The 15,639-nt window shown below is 36.1% G+C and overlaps 1 protein-coding gene across 1 annotated transcript in view; it reads right to left on the bottom strand.

Moving 5' to 3' along the window:
* The window catches only part of CRTC2 (CREB regulated transcription coactivator 2), a 2,800,764-nt gene extending 2,791,504 nt beyond the window's left edge, over positions 1–9,260 (bottom strand). The window contains exon 1 of the mRNA XM_044079735.1: positions 9,080–9,260. Within this exon, the coding sequence (XP_043935670.1) occupies positions 9,080–9,220 (141 nt within the window). The 5' untranslated portion in view covers positions 9,221–9,260. The remainder of the gene's footprint in view (positions 1–9,079) is intronic.
* Positions 9,261–15,639: the final 6,379 nt, after the last annotated feature.

Below are 15,639 nucleotides of genomic sequence, written 5' to 3'. Positions count from 1 at the left end.
AAGGAGGATAACAACCACCAAATAGAAAATTATATCCATAGAATAGCAGAAAATATTCTGAGAACTAAGTCAATACAAGACTGCAGAAAGGAGATTTTTGCCAATAAGGAATACTGCAAGTAGGGGTACAGAAAATAGGCAACAGGGGGCTGCAATTTACGGGAAAAACATGGCAAAGGAACCAAGGTATTAGAAGTAAATAACTCAAGGAGGAAAGAGGAGGCCAAGAAGACACTTGGAGCGCAGACTAGACACTTTCTTCCCTACCAGGGCTTGATTTTAAGAGTAAAGGCAAAGAGAAAGGGATACGGGAATTTTAAGTGAAAGACCGCCTCTGTTAGTCTGGTAGAACATTCAAACTAAAGCTGAATACAAGTGTGCTTCTGAATTAAAATTAGAAAAAAAAATTACATATATGTGTGTGTGTGTGTAATATATATATATATATATATATATATATATATATATATATATATATAAATATAGATATATTCTTGGAGGAGAGATAAATCCAGACAACGCGAAAAAGAAAGTCATTCACAGAAAGTAGATGCGATATCTGGAATACACAGCTGATACCATACAAAAAATGCAACAGACGGCTGCTCCGTTCAAAATGCAAACGTAGAGTCTTTAATGTGACAGGAATAAGCACTTTCACAATTTAATCCCAACATTGCTTCATCAGATAATAAATGACACTACTAAGCTCTCTGAAATATTATGCATAAGCCAATCAAAACGAGAGCCAACATCACGCCCCTTAATGGGTTAAGGGCAAGGCAGAACAGCAGCGGTGAAAAAGAGTCACCCTGGAATATTCCCCTTTGAATTTATATTCCTGGGATAATATTTTGTCCTTTATCATGGCTTAATTGCAAAGTGGTCTGCCACTTTTTCATGGTCACTGTAATGTAGTCGATTAGTGTAGGGTGTATCTTACACATTTTTAAAGCACTCTTATCCATGAATGTGGGTTACTATCAAATGCTTTTTTGCAGTCAATCCATGACATAGATTCTTCCCCTTTTTACAGTTCTCCACTATTAACAACAAATGATCCTTTCTTCCTTATGAATTTCTTTTACTGCCCTTTTGTTCTACTGCCATAATCCCATTTTCTTCTAAAATTACTATAAACTCTTTCGGCATCAATTCCCATGTATAGTTTCTATGTCGTCAGAAGGCAAGTTACTGGTCTATCATTTTTAGAGTAGCTTGCAGGTTCACTCTTATGCAGGAGCATTGTTTTTCCTGTTAACCAGGTTGGTGTCTGTTTGGGGTGCGCATATAAATAAGTTCTTACTCGTGGCTAAATCTTCATGCAAAGATGTTAATAATTTCAGCCAAAAAAGTTAGATACTGCATCTGGGCCTCGGGTTTTCCAATTAGAGGCTTTTCTTAACTTTGTTTCAAGCTCCCTTTCTGTTACTTCATCTCACTTCATATCCTGTACCTTTAAGGCTCTTATTCTTTCTTTAACTTCTTCTAGCCATTTAGCATATTTGTTATATTCCACAGGATCTTCATACATACTTATCTAAAATGCATCTATTTCTTATTTTTTTGGCAGTGTTTCAGTTCCTTTTATTTTATTTTCCCAATTCTCTATAAAACTTTTTTGGGTCATCAATAAATTGCTTATTTTGTACTTTTCCTTTATTATTTATCTTCGTATCTTCTAAGTTTTTCCACCTGTGCTAAATTTTTTAGTTTATTTGCTATAGTGCATGATAGATCCTGGTCTGTTCTAATACTGCGCATTGTTTTTAATCACATCTATCTTTGAGTATTTCTGTTGATCTGTTCCCTGTTCTATACTCTTATAATATAGTGACACTTTTTGTCTTAGTTGCTTTATAGTTTTCTCTATTCGATATTTCCATGATGGTATTCGATTTCTCCCCTTCCTTTCCCTTACTACCCTGTGTTCTTCTGGTAGAACTTCATCAGTTATTAATTTTGCTGTACAGTAATATATCCTGTTTACTTCTGTTATATCGCATGGATCTCTATGAACAGTCCTAATTACTCTGTTCATCTGCTTTATCAGACTTCTGACTTTTTGGGTTTTATTAACCTTCTGCAGTCTATTTCTTTCAATGATCTTAATATATATGTCTATGTCTATTAAATCAAGCAACTCTTCTCTTAACTAATTTTCTTCCAAATTGAGGGCACACCCCTTGTTTTCCAATTTCTGCAGGAATTCTATAGAAGATTCTATAGCAATTCCTGTGGCACATTTTCTTCAAATTCATCCTGTGCCAACCGTTGCTCTATCACATGGGAACTCAATGGCCTATCAAAGTCAACACGGACTGCATCAGTGTTTCCTGTTCCATCCCTTTCTGTCTAGCTTCAAGTGAACATCTATACTGGTTTCCTGTGGAAGGCCCCAAATTATCTTCATATGGCACCTGACCAATTGCTTCCTGTTTCACTGGTTTCCCCTTAATTTGGATATCCATTACTATATCCTGTTGTGGTGCGTTCTGAATTAGATTTTCTACACTAAATCCTTCACTTTGCAGGTACTCCATAACCTCAGTTTCTATTTCTTTAACTTCTCCATTACTAATCTCCTTTTCTACTTTTCCTCTTTGTCTTCTTATTTTTTGTATTGTAAAGTTTTCCATGTCTGGATTCCTTTGCCTGTACTTCTCTTCAAATATATTTGGTGCTGCTCTTTTTGTATTGGTTAGCTTTGCTTTCTCCTTTGCATAAATATTACACCATATTAAATCTCTTTCTTTCCCATGTCTGTATTTCTTCTTCAGATGTTTCCTGATCTTCCTATTTCTCCCTACTTTGGGGACTCACTCCATCCTGCTGTGATGTAACCTGGTTTAGACCTTCTACACCAAATCATTCACTTCGCAGGCACTCCATAACTTCAACTTCTATTTTTTTTAACTTCCACTTTATTAATCTGGTCTACGTTCCATCTTTGTGATATTTTTTATTGCAAACTTTTCCATATCTGGATGCCTTTGCCTATACTTATCTTCTAATATCTTTGGGGCCGCCTTCTTTACATTGATTAATTTAGCAAGGGACATATGCAGAGGGGTTAGAGAACCAGAGTGCACAACCTCCAAGCCTCAGATATGTGATGGCTCCACTCTCTACTACCTGATTTTCTACCCTTGAGAGAAACAAATAAGTTGTAGGCTCTTTCCTACTGGGGGAATGAATGAATGGGCTATAAAGGGGCATGTGAAAAGAAGGAAGGAAGGGGAGCCTGAAGCTCACCAAGACAAAGTAGAACAGTGGAGGGCAAGTTCAGCAATATGCTTTTCTTAAAATTTCACTATAGGTTATACACATCTGTCATGTGCCAACAACATAAGGTCCAAAGCCCAGTGAGTTAAACCTGTTCTATAAAACAAAAGGTCTACCACCATTAAGTGCAAGCATCTACCCATTACCACCATAACCTCTTAAAATTGTCATGTAGCACAAATGTGTTGCCACTGTTGCTCTTGAACTATCCTGCAAACAATTACTTAATACAGTTAAGTAATATTTATTAAATGTTTCTTAAAATGCAAGTGCTACAATTTTTCATTTTAGCTCTGGGTAATGCAAAAATTATATCTAAAACAGTTTATGCCAGTTTTAATGACTTTTCGATAAGACTCCAGACACAATATGCGAGCCTAAAGGTAGTTGTTTAACAACTTATAATACAGCTTTCACTGGAAAAGTAGCAAAGCTTGTTGGTACATCAAGAGCAGTAACCCAAGTATATACTGCTTATATGTACTAAAGTAAGCTAAAAGAATGAACAGATTAAAAGAACTGTTAACACTTACTCATGCACTGCAATCCTTAGCAGCTTCCCTCTCACCCTCATTTGGCAATGACACTTCTGCCATTTATTTACTCAAAACAACTTGTTAAGTTACATTTCTACCTCTGCTTTCAGTGCTGCTACTGTTAATGTGAAATATAAATGAGGGCACAGTTTACAAATTTCAAACTTAACCTTTGTTTTTAGACAATTCCCTCCAGATAAAGATTGTCGAAAACTACAAAGGTAACTGCATAATATCCAAACAAAGGACTAACACTTCAAATGTCTCTCTTCAGAACTCCTTAAGAGGTCGGCTCAAATAAAAATGTTCTTATTGCCAAAAATACTATATGTAGCATTAGCAATACAGTTAATTCCTGAAAGATGCATTCTTAAAGAAATACACTCATGTTTAATAAATTTTTTATGGTATCCCAAAAAGAACAGAGTTGCTCTAACTCATCACATTAGACTGGAAATAAGGAGGATTGAACTTCCCAGAAATAGAAACATATACAAAAGCATCTGTGCTTAAAACTACAATAGACTGGATAAACCCAAATTATTTTGCCAACTGGAAAGAATTAACAACGGCTATATTAACAAATGAATTTAATCTGTTAAAAAAAAAATTAATAGTAGACAAATCAAACAAACCCTGGTACATACTATGCATAAGTACACAATATAATATAATATAACAAAACCTTCTAAAACAACACTAATTAATCATTACATCAATTCCTTTAGGAAACTTATCAATGCAAACATAGATCTAAAACTTTGGTTTGACCTTTTAACCCCATTTACCATCACTAAGAACTTTCTTCATAAAATATAAAGGGAAACAATAACCTCCTGGGAACAAAATGGATTATTATGCTGGTTTCAGTGTGTAAATAAATTAAATGTTTTAGATATACATAGGATAAAAACTGCTTACAATATTCCAACACAGGACTGGTTAACCTTACAAAGCATTCTAATGTACACTCAAGATTTCTGCAGATTAATTAATAATTCCTCATTTAAAGACATTCCAAATCTAATAAGTTTTCTGTATGAATTTATACATATAGTTGTGAAAAGAAAAATTCCATTTCAAATCTATATAAAAAACATATAAAACAATTCCCAAACCATCATACTGGCAGTTCTTAACAAAAGGTCAGTCACTGCAGTTAACAGAAGAAATTAAAACTAACATCTTACTATCAGTTAATTATACCTCTAACACACAGTACTGGAAAATATTTAACTGGAAATACTTAAATAGAGCATTTTTACCACCAGATAGAATTAAAAAGATCAGTACTACTACAAATGTTTTTTGCTGGAGGTGTGAAAAGTCAAATAAAGCAGACTGGATTAATATTTTTTACGTTTGTCTTTTGGCTTTTCCCGGTTAGGGGTAGCCACAGCAGAACTCCGGTCCACTAATGATTGGCAGTAGATTTTCACAAACGCCGAGGTGTCAGCTCGACGTTCAACGAAGGCACGCCCATTTACGCATGTCTTTCGAAAGCCCACCCAACCGCAGAGAGGACATGCAGACTCCACACAGAAGGCACTCCCTGCACTCGAGCCGAGAATCGAACGGGAGAACCTCCTGCTGTGAGGCAACAATGCTACCGCTGCACCACCGCGGAAGGATTCATATTTTTTATGAATGTAATAAAATTAAATCATATTGGAATGGAATCGACCATTTTTTAAAATCTTTATTTAATGAATCCTTTATCTTAACTAAAGTATTGATAATTCTAAATGTAAATGAAGGTCCCTACCTGAATAAGACAAATATGTATTTGTTATGGACAATACTTATTATATCTAGGAAATGCGTAACCAGAAGGTGGAACTCAAATAAACCCACAACCTTGGAAGAATTCTACACTTTACTGAAGACAACTGCACTGATGGAAATAAAAAATCAAGGAACTACGAATCTATCCCAGGCCATTGGTAAATAATCCTTGGAAGAAAGTTATATCTTTGTTGGACACACTGCAATAATCAATATTGTATCTCTGATAACTGATCTGTTAATTCTATATTTAATAACATACAGTGTATATAACTGAAAGTCAGGCTATTGTAAATATTGTATATAGTTGTTTAAAATATTTAAAAATATTATGTAAATGTTATGTTAATTGAAAATAAAAAAAATATTTGAGAAAAAAAAAAAGGGGTCGGCTCAACCCAAGTGACCTTTAACAAAGCCGCTCATAGGCTGTCTCCTTGCCACCTGTGTTTTCCAAAACCAAAAATCTCTGTTCCTGTCCAAAGATTACTTCAAGGTAAGCTCAGCACCAACAATGTTAATTTTCCAGATTTCACTAAAGCCACAGGCATCCAAGCCTGGTCTAAACTTATTTAATCAAATTCTTCTCATTTGCCATCAATACATATAAATTTCATAATACCTTGGACATTTCAAGAAAATCTAGAAGAGACTGCAGTTATACTTGCTATCGTGCTTCTGGTTTCAACATTAAAGTATGGTGGTAAAATGTAATTATCCAACATTTTTACCAAAGACCTGCAAAAATGTTTCTACAGCGTTGTTTACTCACTACTAAAAAATAAAGGCACAAGGAGATTAAATTTTAGGACTATGAAGTCTGCCTATGAAGTCTGCCTAATGCAAAAAGTGACAGAAGTGTCAAAAAGTGTAACAACATTCCCAACTTCTTGTGAAATCTATAAATGTGTGCCTCCATCTGCTTAAGGGGCACATTTTAATTACTGGTTCTGATGAAGTCCAGGGTTTCCTGGACGAAAGTGCTCTACTATGTTTTATAATTTGCTGGAATAAACTGACTTTTGGATTATTCAAGTCTGCATTGTCTTTGCACCACTATCAGTTGGGCTGGAAGGTGTTTTTCTGTTCTTGGTTTTGTATCGCCTTTCTACACTGGTTGAGTTTCCAAGTGATACATTTGTTAATGCACACAGCATAATCACTATTCTGAACGGGCAAGAATACCACTCCTACATCCTTCACTACCGCATACACACAAACCTACACCTCACTGCAAATTTAGACTCACCCCTGCCAACCAACTTGTCACCACAACTACCAAAGTGCATTTGCAGAAATATCCAATAGTACTCCAAGTAACATAATTACATATCCATTCCCTATTCAACAGATAAACAAAGCAAGGAATTCTACTTGGAAATAACATGCAAAATAATACAAAAAAAAATGCCATATAACCATCCTTCCAAACCTGGATGTGCTACAACAATCTATATATACTGCCGAGATGGAAATATCTAAGAGTTATTTACTTGTAGCCATCTGTTAACTAAGTAAGTGAGATGTGTCAAATGAGTCCTTACCACCTAAGGCCCAAATATACAAAATAATGCCTGAAGATAACATTAGCGTAACTTACACAGACATGTGAGACAGCAATATTCCACCACAAAGAACTGTATAAGCCAACTGGACATTCAAAATGCTATGCAGTCTAGGATTTGTTACTTGTAGACACAAAGCAAAAATTTTGTAACAGAACACTTGACCATTCAGTATAGGAAAAAGCTGCCAATACAATGTCAAAATAAGTCTATGCCACTAGTAAGACACCATGTAAGCAAGTGTCCTATTAATTAGAGTTTTGTACCAAATTTCTTTACCACTCTTTTAAAGTCTTGTAGTTACTGCACTGAATTAAGGTTCTGTGATGTTACAAAGCTGTATCCTGTATCAGCCACTAAAAGCCTACTGTGTGACTCTAAGCAAGTTGCATAACTAGACAGTGAACCAAGTTTAGTCTGCCAACATATAAATAAAAGAAAAACTAAATGATAGGACCAAATCAGATTCATTTAACAGACAGGAGCAATAATCTGGAAAACATACAACTCTATATGCTATCAATATTATTTTCTCCATAACACTAGCCTTTACATCACATTGAAACAAATATTACCAGGTCTAGAGCTGTTTTCATTTTTTTTAAAGATCACTGCAAGCAAATATTCACAAAGCTAAATTATAAAGGTCAAATACACTTTTTACTGAGCAAAACCTCATGTATACACTTGTTTGTATGTCATTAAATCAATAATTGATAACTTTGATTACAGTATGAAGAATGTAATGAAAATACCTCATGTGTACAATTAAATTTGTATGTTAAATCAATACTTGATAACTAAGGCTATAGTATGAAGAATGTAAAATTATATACTGCCAACAAATATGAACATGTCTTGAAGTGCATATTGTACTACTTTAGCTCTACAAATATGGGTGTCATTTATGAAAACGATTGTACTGAAAAGAAAAAAAAAACACTCAAGTAAGGACTTTTGCTCAACAGGACAACTTCGTTGTCAAATAAGTAAAAATATCCAAGATAGGCAGTTCAGCAGATTACAAACATGTGCAACAATGAGCCATGCTTTTTAGTTAGCATAAACTTAAACAACAACTCTGAATAGTACAAAAAATCAATGATTTTAATTGAGTAGTTCACTCAAGGAAGAGCACTGCCTACTACAAATAAAGCCAGATTCACTTACTTATGGTAAAAATATCATCACCAGAAAGGACACAGAATAAACTACGTATTGGTTATTTAAAAACTTTTTAAGTAAAACGGCGCTCACGTTTCTTTTCATAGGTTTTATGATACTCAAGGAATGATACCCTTTATATGACGTTAGTAAATATATATTAACTAAAACGCTCAGAAATTATCAGTTAAAAAAAACACAAAGACATTTCCCAGACTGCCAAACGACACTACAATACTTGGTAAATATTCAGCACATAATCAGAATCTGCAGCAAAACCTGCATTTATCAGAAAGTGTGTGTGTATACGATATATATATATATATATATATATATATATATATATATATATATACACATATACACAAATATATACAGTTTGTACGCGTTTTTAACAGTATATTATTGGGCATTAATAGCAAGAGAAAAAAAATCAGCATTGCTTTGGCACTTAATGCATTACAATACCACAGCACAAATTGACATGTTACTATAAAATTAATTAAGTAGTGCATCCTGGAAACATCAGTTGAGAGACCAAAACAGAAGAGCATAAGGGCACATAGGGCGAGAAGTGAAGCCCCTCCCTCTCTTCACAAGCAACAAGTCAGTCACCCCAACCTCATTGACAGGTGCCTTGACATGTCCCACATATACAAATATAAACGCAGGCCTGTGCTCATCTGACACCTTCAGTTCCCAACACCCCCCACTTGCCTACCACTTTTTCCAAGTATCCCTCACCCGTGTTGAGTTGATGTCCATCATAACCTCCTCGAAAGCAGCAGTCTCCTCGGCCTGTCGCTGCTTTTGTAAGGCAATTTTTTCACTGAACTTCCGAGGATTGGAAGCTGAGCTTGGCCCGCTTGCCCCCGAAGCCGCCATGTTCGCCACTACTACTGGCTAAAGTCAGCCCCTCCGGAAAAACACCATTGCATGATGGGATACGTAGTTTGTTTACAATGTCCTATGTTGTTCATTTTACAGCAAGACGCGTGGGCGGTGCACTACAAATCCCAGAAAACAAGTTACTTGCTACTAATAAAACAACGAAAGTATTGCTAGTAATTGTAGTTCGTCCTGATTGTATCGTTTGCAAAACGCAGCATAACAGTACACAAATTCAATAAACCACAAATCCGGAAAACCTCAACTTTGTCCCTCCTCGCCTATATCGTGAAGGGATGTTAAAATGTTTGTAAAGCCTTATAGAAATCATTGTTATAAGACACCCAGTGCACTGGTTTAAGGATATTGTGCACTATGGTTGCTACCTTTTTAAATGCCCAAAGTGGGACATTTGTTGTAGAAATGTCAAATTTTGCAGGGTAAAACATACCCACGGCCAGTAAAAGGACATAAATTCACTTTTTGCCAGAATTAAAGATTATTCTTGTAGGATTTGAGTTGCGTATTCTGTTTCTTATAATGTTTAGGTGTTTCATATGCAAAATAACTGTTTTATGCAACTATTAGAGAAAATACAGGAAATATTTTTGTCCTAAAATCTCAGGACATTTGCCATTTTTTCAATATTTTTTGCAGGACACAACTGCCCAAAGAGGGACTGTCCCTCGCAAAGTGGGACAGGTGGTAACCCTATGTAATGTGCACTGTAGTTCAAAGATGTATCATCCATACGGTGATAGCATTTATTACTAAGGAGGCAAACTGAAGCTGCGCTTGTTTCATATCTCTCAACTGTCCCTAATTTTGACCCACATTTTAGCTGTGTCCCTTTTAATCCGTACTAAAATTGGTGACTTGCAAAATGTCTGGTGAATTATATTTAAGAAATAATAACAGTTATAGACTTCTTTTACTTCGGAAACTGCATATTAATTCACATCCTGTTCTGGCAATGTTTCAAGCTAATACAACTAAAAAGCGTCCCTGATTCCGTTGAGACGTTCTTTCTGTCCCTCTCGCTATAGATAAATACACACACACATATATTTGTTTGTGTTTTTCGGCTTTTCCCGGTTAGCGGTCCGCTAATGATTGGTAGTTGATTTTTACGTGCCAATTTACCAGCCCTGATGCATAACTTCAACGAGGGTACGTCCATTCACATATATCTCCCCGCAGAAGACGATGTAACTGAGAATCAAACCGGACAGCTTCTAATTGTGAGGCGACAAAGGTACCGCAGCACCACCACAGTCGCGGATGTATTATTTATATATATGTAATATATACACGCACCCATAGAATCCAATCTTTTTTTCATTTTTAATCACATAAAGGGAAAGTTGGCTGTTAACTATACCTAACTTTGCGTAGTTTAATTTCTAACAGTTGCCTGCGAAGTGTAATTTAAAGATTTTTTTTTATCAAGCTGGCACAGTTGCCCTGATTTTCAGTGAAGTCCCTCATTTTGATTCATATTTTAGCACTGTCCCTCTTATTCCCTCCTAAAAACTGGTGACTTTTGGAGAAAAGGCAGTGAACTACTATTAATAAATAATGACAATAATTATATTTTTGCTTCAGAAAATGTATATCAATTCACATTCATTTTATTTTGTCAATATCTTCAGTTAATATTGTTGTTTTAAAAGTGTCGTTGATTATTTCTAAATCTGTCCCTGTCTCCTGATTCAGTTGACAGGTGTGCTATCCTGCACTTATTCTGGATTTGTGCGATGAGGGAGGTCTAAAAGAAAAACATCTGCTGGTTTTACACAACCCACTGTTTACTTTTACTAGTAAAACGTTTTCGGTAGCACTCCGACTTCTTCGTGTTCTGCAGAGAACGTTTAAGCAAGGCGAAATTCTCCCATTTCCAAAAAAGGGTGGAAGGGGCACTAGACCCTCCACCTCACCATTTTAAGTGATATGGCAGGTAATACTTTCATTATCAGAACTGTACTCGTGCTGTTTGTTTTTGTACTTTGTTAAGTTATACAGTGATTGTTACATGATACATATAAAACGGCAAGCCGCCTTCTACGTTCAGTGTTTAACTACTTCACACTTTGTGAATGTCATTTCAGATGTGTACTTGTTAACGAAGTGACGCGATTCTTTACAGACATTATGTTTTCATCTTTAACCCAAACCACATGCCTACCGTTAAACGCTGTGCGAGCAAATTATTTAAAAGGGGAGAGTTACCAGCTGCCCCACTTTGTGAGGGACAGTCCCTCTGGGCAGTTGGGTCCTGCGAAAAAATAGCAAATGTCCTGAGATTTTAGGACAAAATATTTCCTAAGTTTTCTTTAATAGTTGCCTCGAATAGTTGTTTTTTTTATCTGAAACACCTAAATGTTATATGAAATGGCACAATAAACTCAAATACTACAAGAATAAGCTTCTATTTTGGCAAAAAGTGATGTTCTATCCTTTGTACTGGTAATGCATATGTTTTGTCCTGCAAAGTCTGACATTTCTACAAAAAATGTCCCACTTTGGGCATTTGAAAAGGTAGCAACCCTAAAGGTGAGCATACCTCTCAACCATAATCATAGTAAAGGGTCAGAAAGGTGAACACTTTTTATTTTTCATAACAGAAGACTGTTAGGTACTAGAGTTTATGTAACTTCTTCCAGCTTTGTTCGGTTAGGGGTCACCACAGTGGATCATCTGTCTGCTCATGATTGGCAGTGGAGTTTTATGGTGTCGAGTTGCCAGCCCAGCACCCAACCTTCCACAGAAGGCACACACACACACACTTAGGGCCAATTTAGAGTGTCCAATCCACCTACTGTATGCCTTTGGGATGTGGGAGGAAACTACAACACCCAGAGAAAACCCATGTGACCACAGGGAGGACATGCAGACTCCGCACAGAAGGTACCCCAGCCAAGAATCGAACTGGAAGATCTCTTGCTGTCAGGCGACAATACTAACTACTGTACCACCACTAGAGTTTATGTAACTAATGTTGCTAAACAATCATATAACTTATGCTTAGTTGAGTTTTTAAGGATGTAGATTCCCTTAAGTAAGCCTAACCCTTTTACACGTGGGGAGCGTCAGTAAATCTTTGAAGTGTAAGTCCAGCTCTGTGGGCTACAATTATAGTAGTCAACAGGAATTCCAGTGCAGTTATTCGGGTGTAATACTGCTTCCTCTTTGAAGGCAAGACCAATACAGTAGTAACAAGCACCGCCCATACGCTCAGATAACCGACATGCCTACGCCAGTCTTGATTGACATACCATGGTTCCCTAGACTTTTAGAATTAATTAAGAAGTAATAGGTCCGGATCGTTATCACATAAGGGCCCTAGGCAGGATAATGGATCAAGCCCCTCCCCCAACCTTATCGATATCGTTTTACATGTTTGTTTCTCTCTAGCTCATACCTCCCAACTGTACAGATTTGCACAGAATATCCAGATTTTTGGACTGTTCCTCATAAAAAAAATTTTTGACACATCACTAGGATGATCTAAGGATTAAAGTCACTAAATAATAACATGCATTTTAGTTTCAGACTTAATGTCTTTCAGAAAATGCATGCTAGCACAAATCCTGTTCTAGCAACTTTCTAAAATGTCTTTCAGAAAATGTATGCTAACACAAATCCTGTTATAACAACTTTCTAAGTTTATAAGAGCAATATTTAAAATGTGTCCCTATTTTTGGGCCTTTGTCTCCTCATTATGTCAAGCTTTGTCCAGGTTTTTTGCACCAAGAGTTTGGTTGAGATGTACGCTTGTTACCACAAACCTCTCAACTTGCATACCATTTTTAAATTTCTTATATTAACAGTGGTTAGAAAGATATGGACTTCATTATATCATATCTACAGTAAAACCCCAAGAACCATTTATTAACTGAAAAAAAATCAACGTTATGGACTACAGTAAACTGCTATTTCCTAGAAATTCACATACACTGCCAGCACTGACAAGCCATATCAATGCTCAATCTACCAGAGCTGCTGAGAGTTTGTTATCCTTAGCCAGAGATCTGAAGTCAGTCTGAACAAAATCCAAGTCATGTAGTGAACCGTTTATTAACTGAAAAAATCAGCATGGTATGAGCTACAGTAAACTGCTATTTCCATGAAATTCACATACAGAGATCTGAAGTCAGTCTTAACAATATCCAAGGCATTCTGTGAATTCTACTGAAAAATAAGTATTTTTATAACCTTCTTTGCACTTTTAAACTGTTTGCAACTGTTTTGCGGCCAACTTTAAACAGTTTTTATTGTTTGTGACTGTTTTCTGTACTGCCTGTTTATAGTACTTGAACAGTTTATAGAATATTAGACTGCTGAACTCTTGGCAAAAACTAACCATGACGTCTGTTACATAACTAGCCTATCAAGGGGCTTATTTTATGGAAGTGCAATAACCAAGTGCAATACTAAGGTAGCCCACCTACACACTGAAGGACTGTAAAGTGCAATATACAAACTGTGCAATAATTCAGTCTAATCATAGATATGCTGCTATTGTTTCAATTTTACTTTGACAATATTACCTTCATATTGTTCCTTGTCTTCCTTGTCTCCTGTTCTGGGATGAGTGTGGGTCATTGCTGTTCTTCTTTACTTACTAATTGCTACTTATTAAATTTCTACTGTGATATTTTATTAATTTTTCTCTGTCTGTATGTGCAACTGTTTCCTGCATTGAGAACAAAGCATTGTAATTTCGTTCAGCTACACTGCTGTGTAGTTCTGAATGACAATAAAGTTTTCTTTGACTTTGACTTTGATTTGCTAGATTCAGACTTACTGATCTAAACTGTTTGGCATTTTCTGAGCACTAAAGCCGGCCATCTTACATTAAGAGGACCCTCCTGCACCCTTGTGGCAGGAGAGTGTAGTCAGGGACTCATCTGAGTTGGGTATTATTTGAATAAGGCTTAGTCTTGGGCTTTCCTATTGGTTGGATAGTTTGATAACTGTTTTACTTAGCTGAGATTTAAGCACAGTGTTTGCTGGGGTTTGTCCTCACTCCTCAGTCTACCAGAGCTGTTCAGAGTTTGGCATCTTTAGCCAGACATCTGAAGTCAAGCTGAACAAAATCCAAGGCATCCTGTGAATTCTACTGAAAAATAAGTATTTTTGTAACTTTCTTTGCACTTTTAAACTGTTTGCAACTGTTTTGTGGCCTACTTTAAATAGTTTTTATTGTTTGTGACTGTGTTTTCTGCACTGCCTGTTTATAGTACTTGAGCAATTTATAACACAGGCTAGATTCAGACTTTCTGAATCTAGACTGGCATTTTCTGAGCATTAAAGCCAACCATCTTACATTAAGAGGGCCCTTCTGCACCCTTGCGGCAGAAGAGGGTAGTCAAGGACCCATCTGAGTTGAGAATTGTTGAAACAAGACTCAATCTTGGGTAATTAGGGATACAGACAAAATTAAGGGTACAGACAATAGGCAAGAGGGGGCAGAAATGTATTCCAAAGACATGTCTGGAGTATTTCTCCCCGGGCCTCCACTGAAAATAGGCTCTTTACCAGTCAGACCTTCCCAGTAAACAAATGTTAAATAAATAAATAAAATATTGGAGAAAACTGGAAAAGGAACCAAGGTATTGGGAGCAAATAACTAGACAGGGAAAGGTAATAGAATGGAAATAAGCCAAGAACTTATTTAGGCTGCAGGTTAGAGATTGCCTTCCATATCAGGGAATGATATCAGAGTTTAGGCAAAGAGAAAGAAATAGAGGTGTCCTAAATTAAAGACCAGCACTGGTAGAGTTCGTAGTAGAATCTAGAACATAAGTTGTCATTAAAAAAGGAATAATTAGTAAAGTATATAAAATATTGCATGATAACTATAAGAATCAATCAGAAGAAGTTAGGAAGGATTGTGTAGAGAGACTGGATAAGCAAGCAATTCATAAAAAAAACAATGGGGGGGTATATGTATGTCTCCCAAATATGCAACAAAATCTACAAGATTTAAGATCTTTGCCTGGAAGTGTTTACATAGATATTTTTATACTCCAAGCAGACTCCAAAGAATTTTTCCTCAGGTAGAAAGTAAATGTTGGAGGTATGATGGGAAGAAAGAGGTAACTGGGAACATACTTTCTGAGAGTGTATTGACTTGGCCGATTTTAAAGATTCCCTGCAGACTGCTCTGTTGGAGATGCTGGGTGAGCAAATTGGAATATCTACAGAAGTGATTTTTTTTGAGTTATGATACAGAATCGGAATTGCTAAGACATATTAAGGACTTACTAAATGTAATTATGATGGCTGATAAAAAAGCAATTACTAGAAAATGGAAATCAAGTCTAAACCAATTATACTAGAAGGAGAGAAGATAGTAACAGAGATAAAACAACTGCAATTGGGATCTTTAGAAAAGGGTAGGAGAAAATTAC

The sequence above is a fragment of the Protopterus annectens genome, chromosome 8.part0, assembly GCF_019279795.1.
Source record: "Protopterus annectens isolate FY-2018-M chromosome 8.part0, PAN1.0, whole genome shotgun sequence".
Classification (NCBI taxonomy): Eukaryota; Metazoa; Chordata; order Ceratodontiformes; family Protopteridae; genus Protopterus; species Protopterus annectens.
This window is presented reverse-complemented; position numbering and strand designations above follow the sequence as displayed.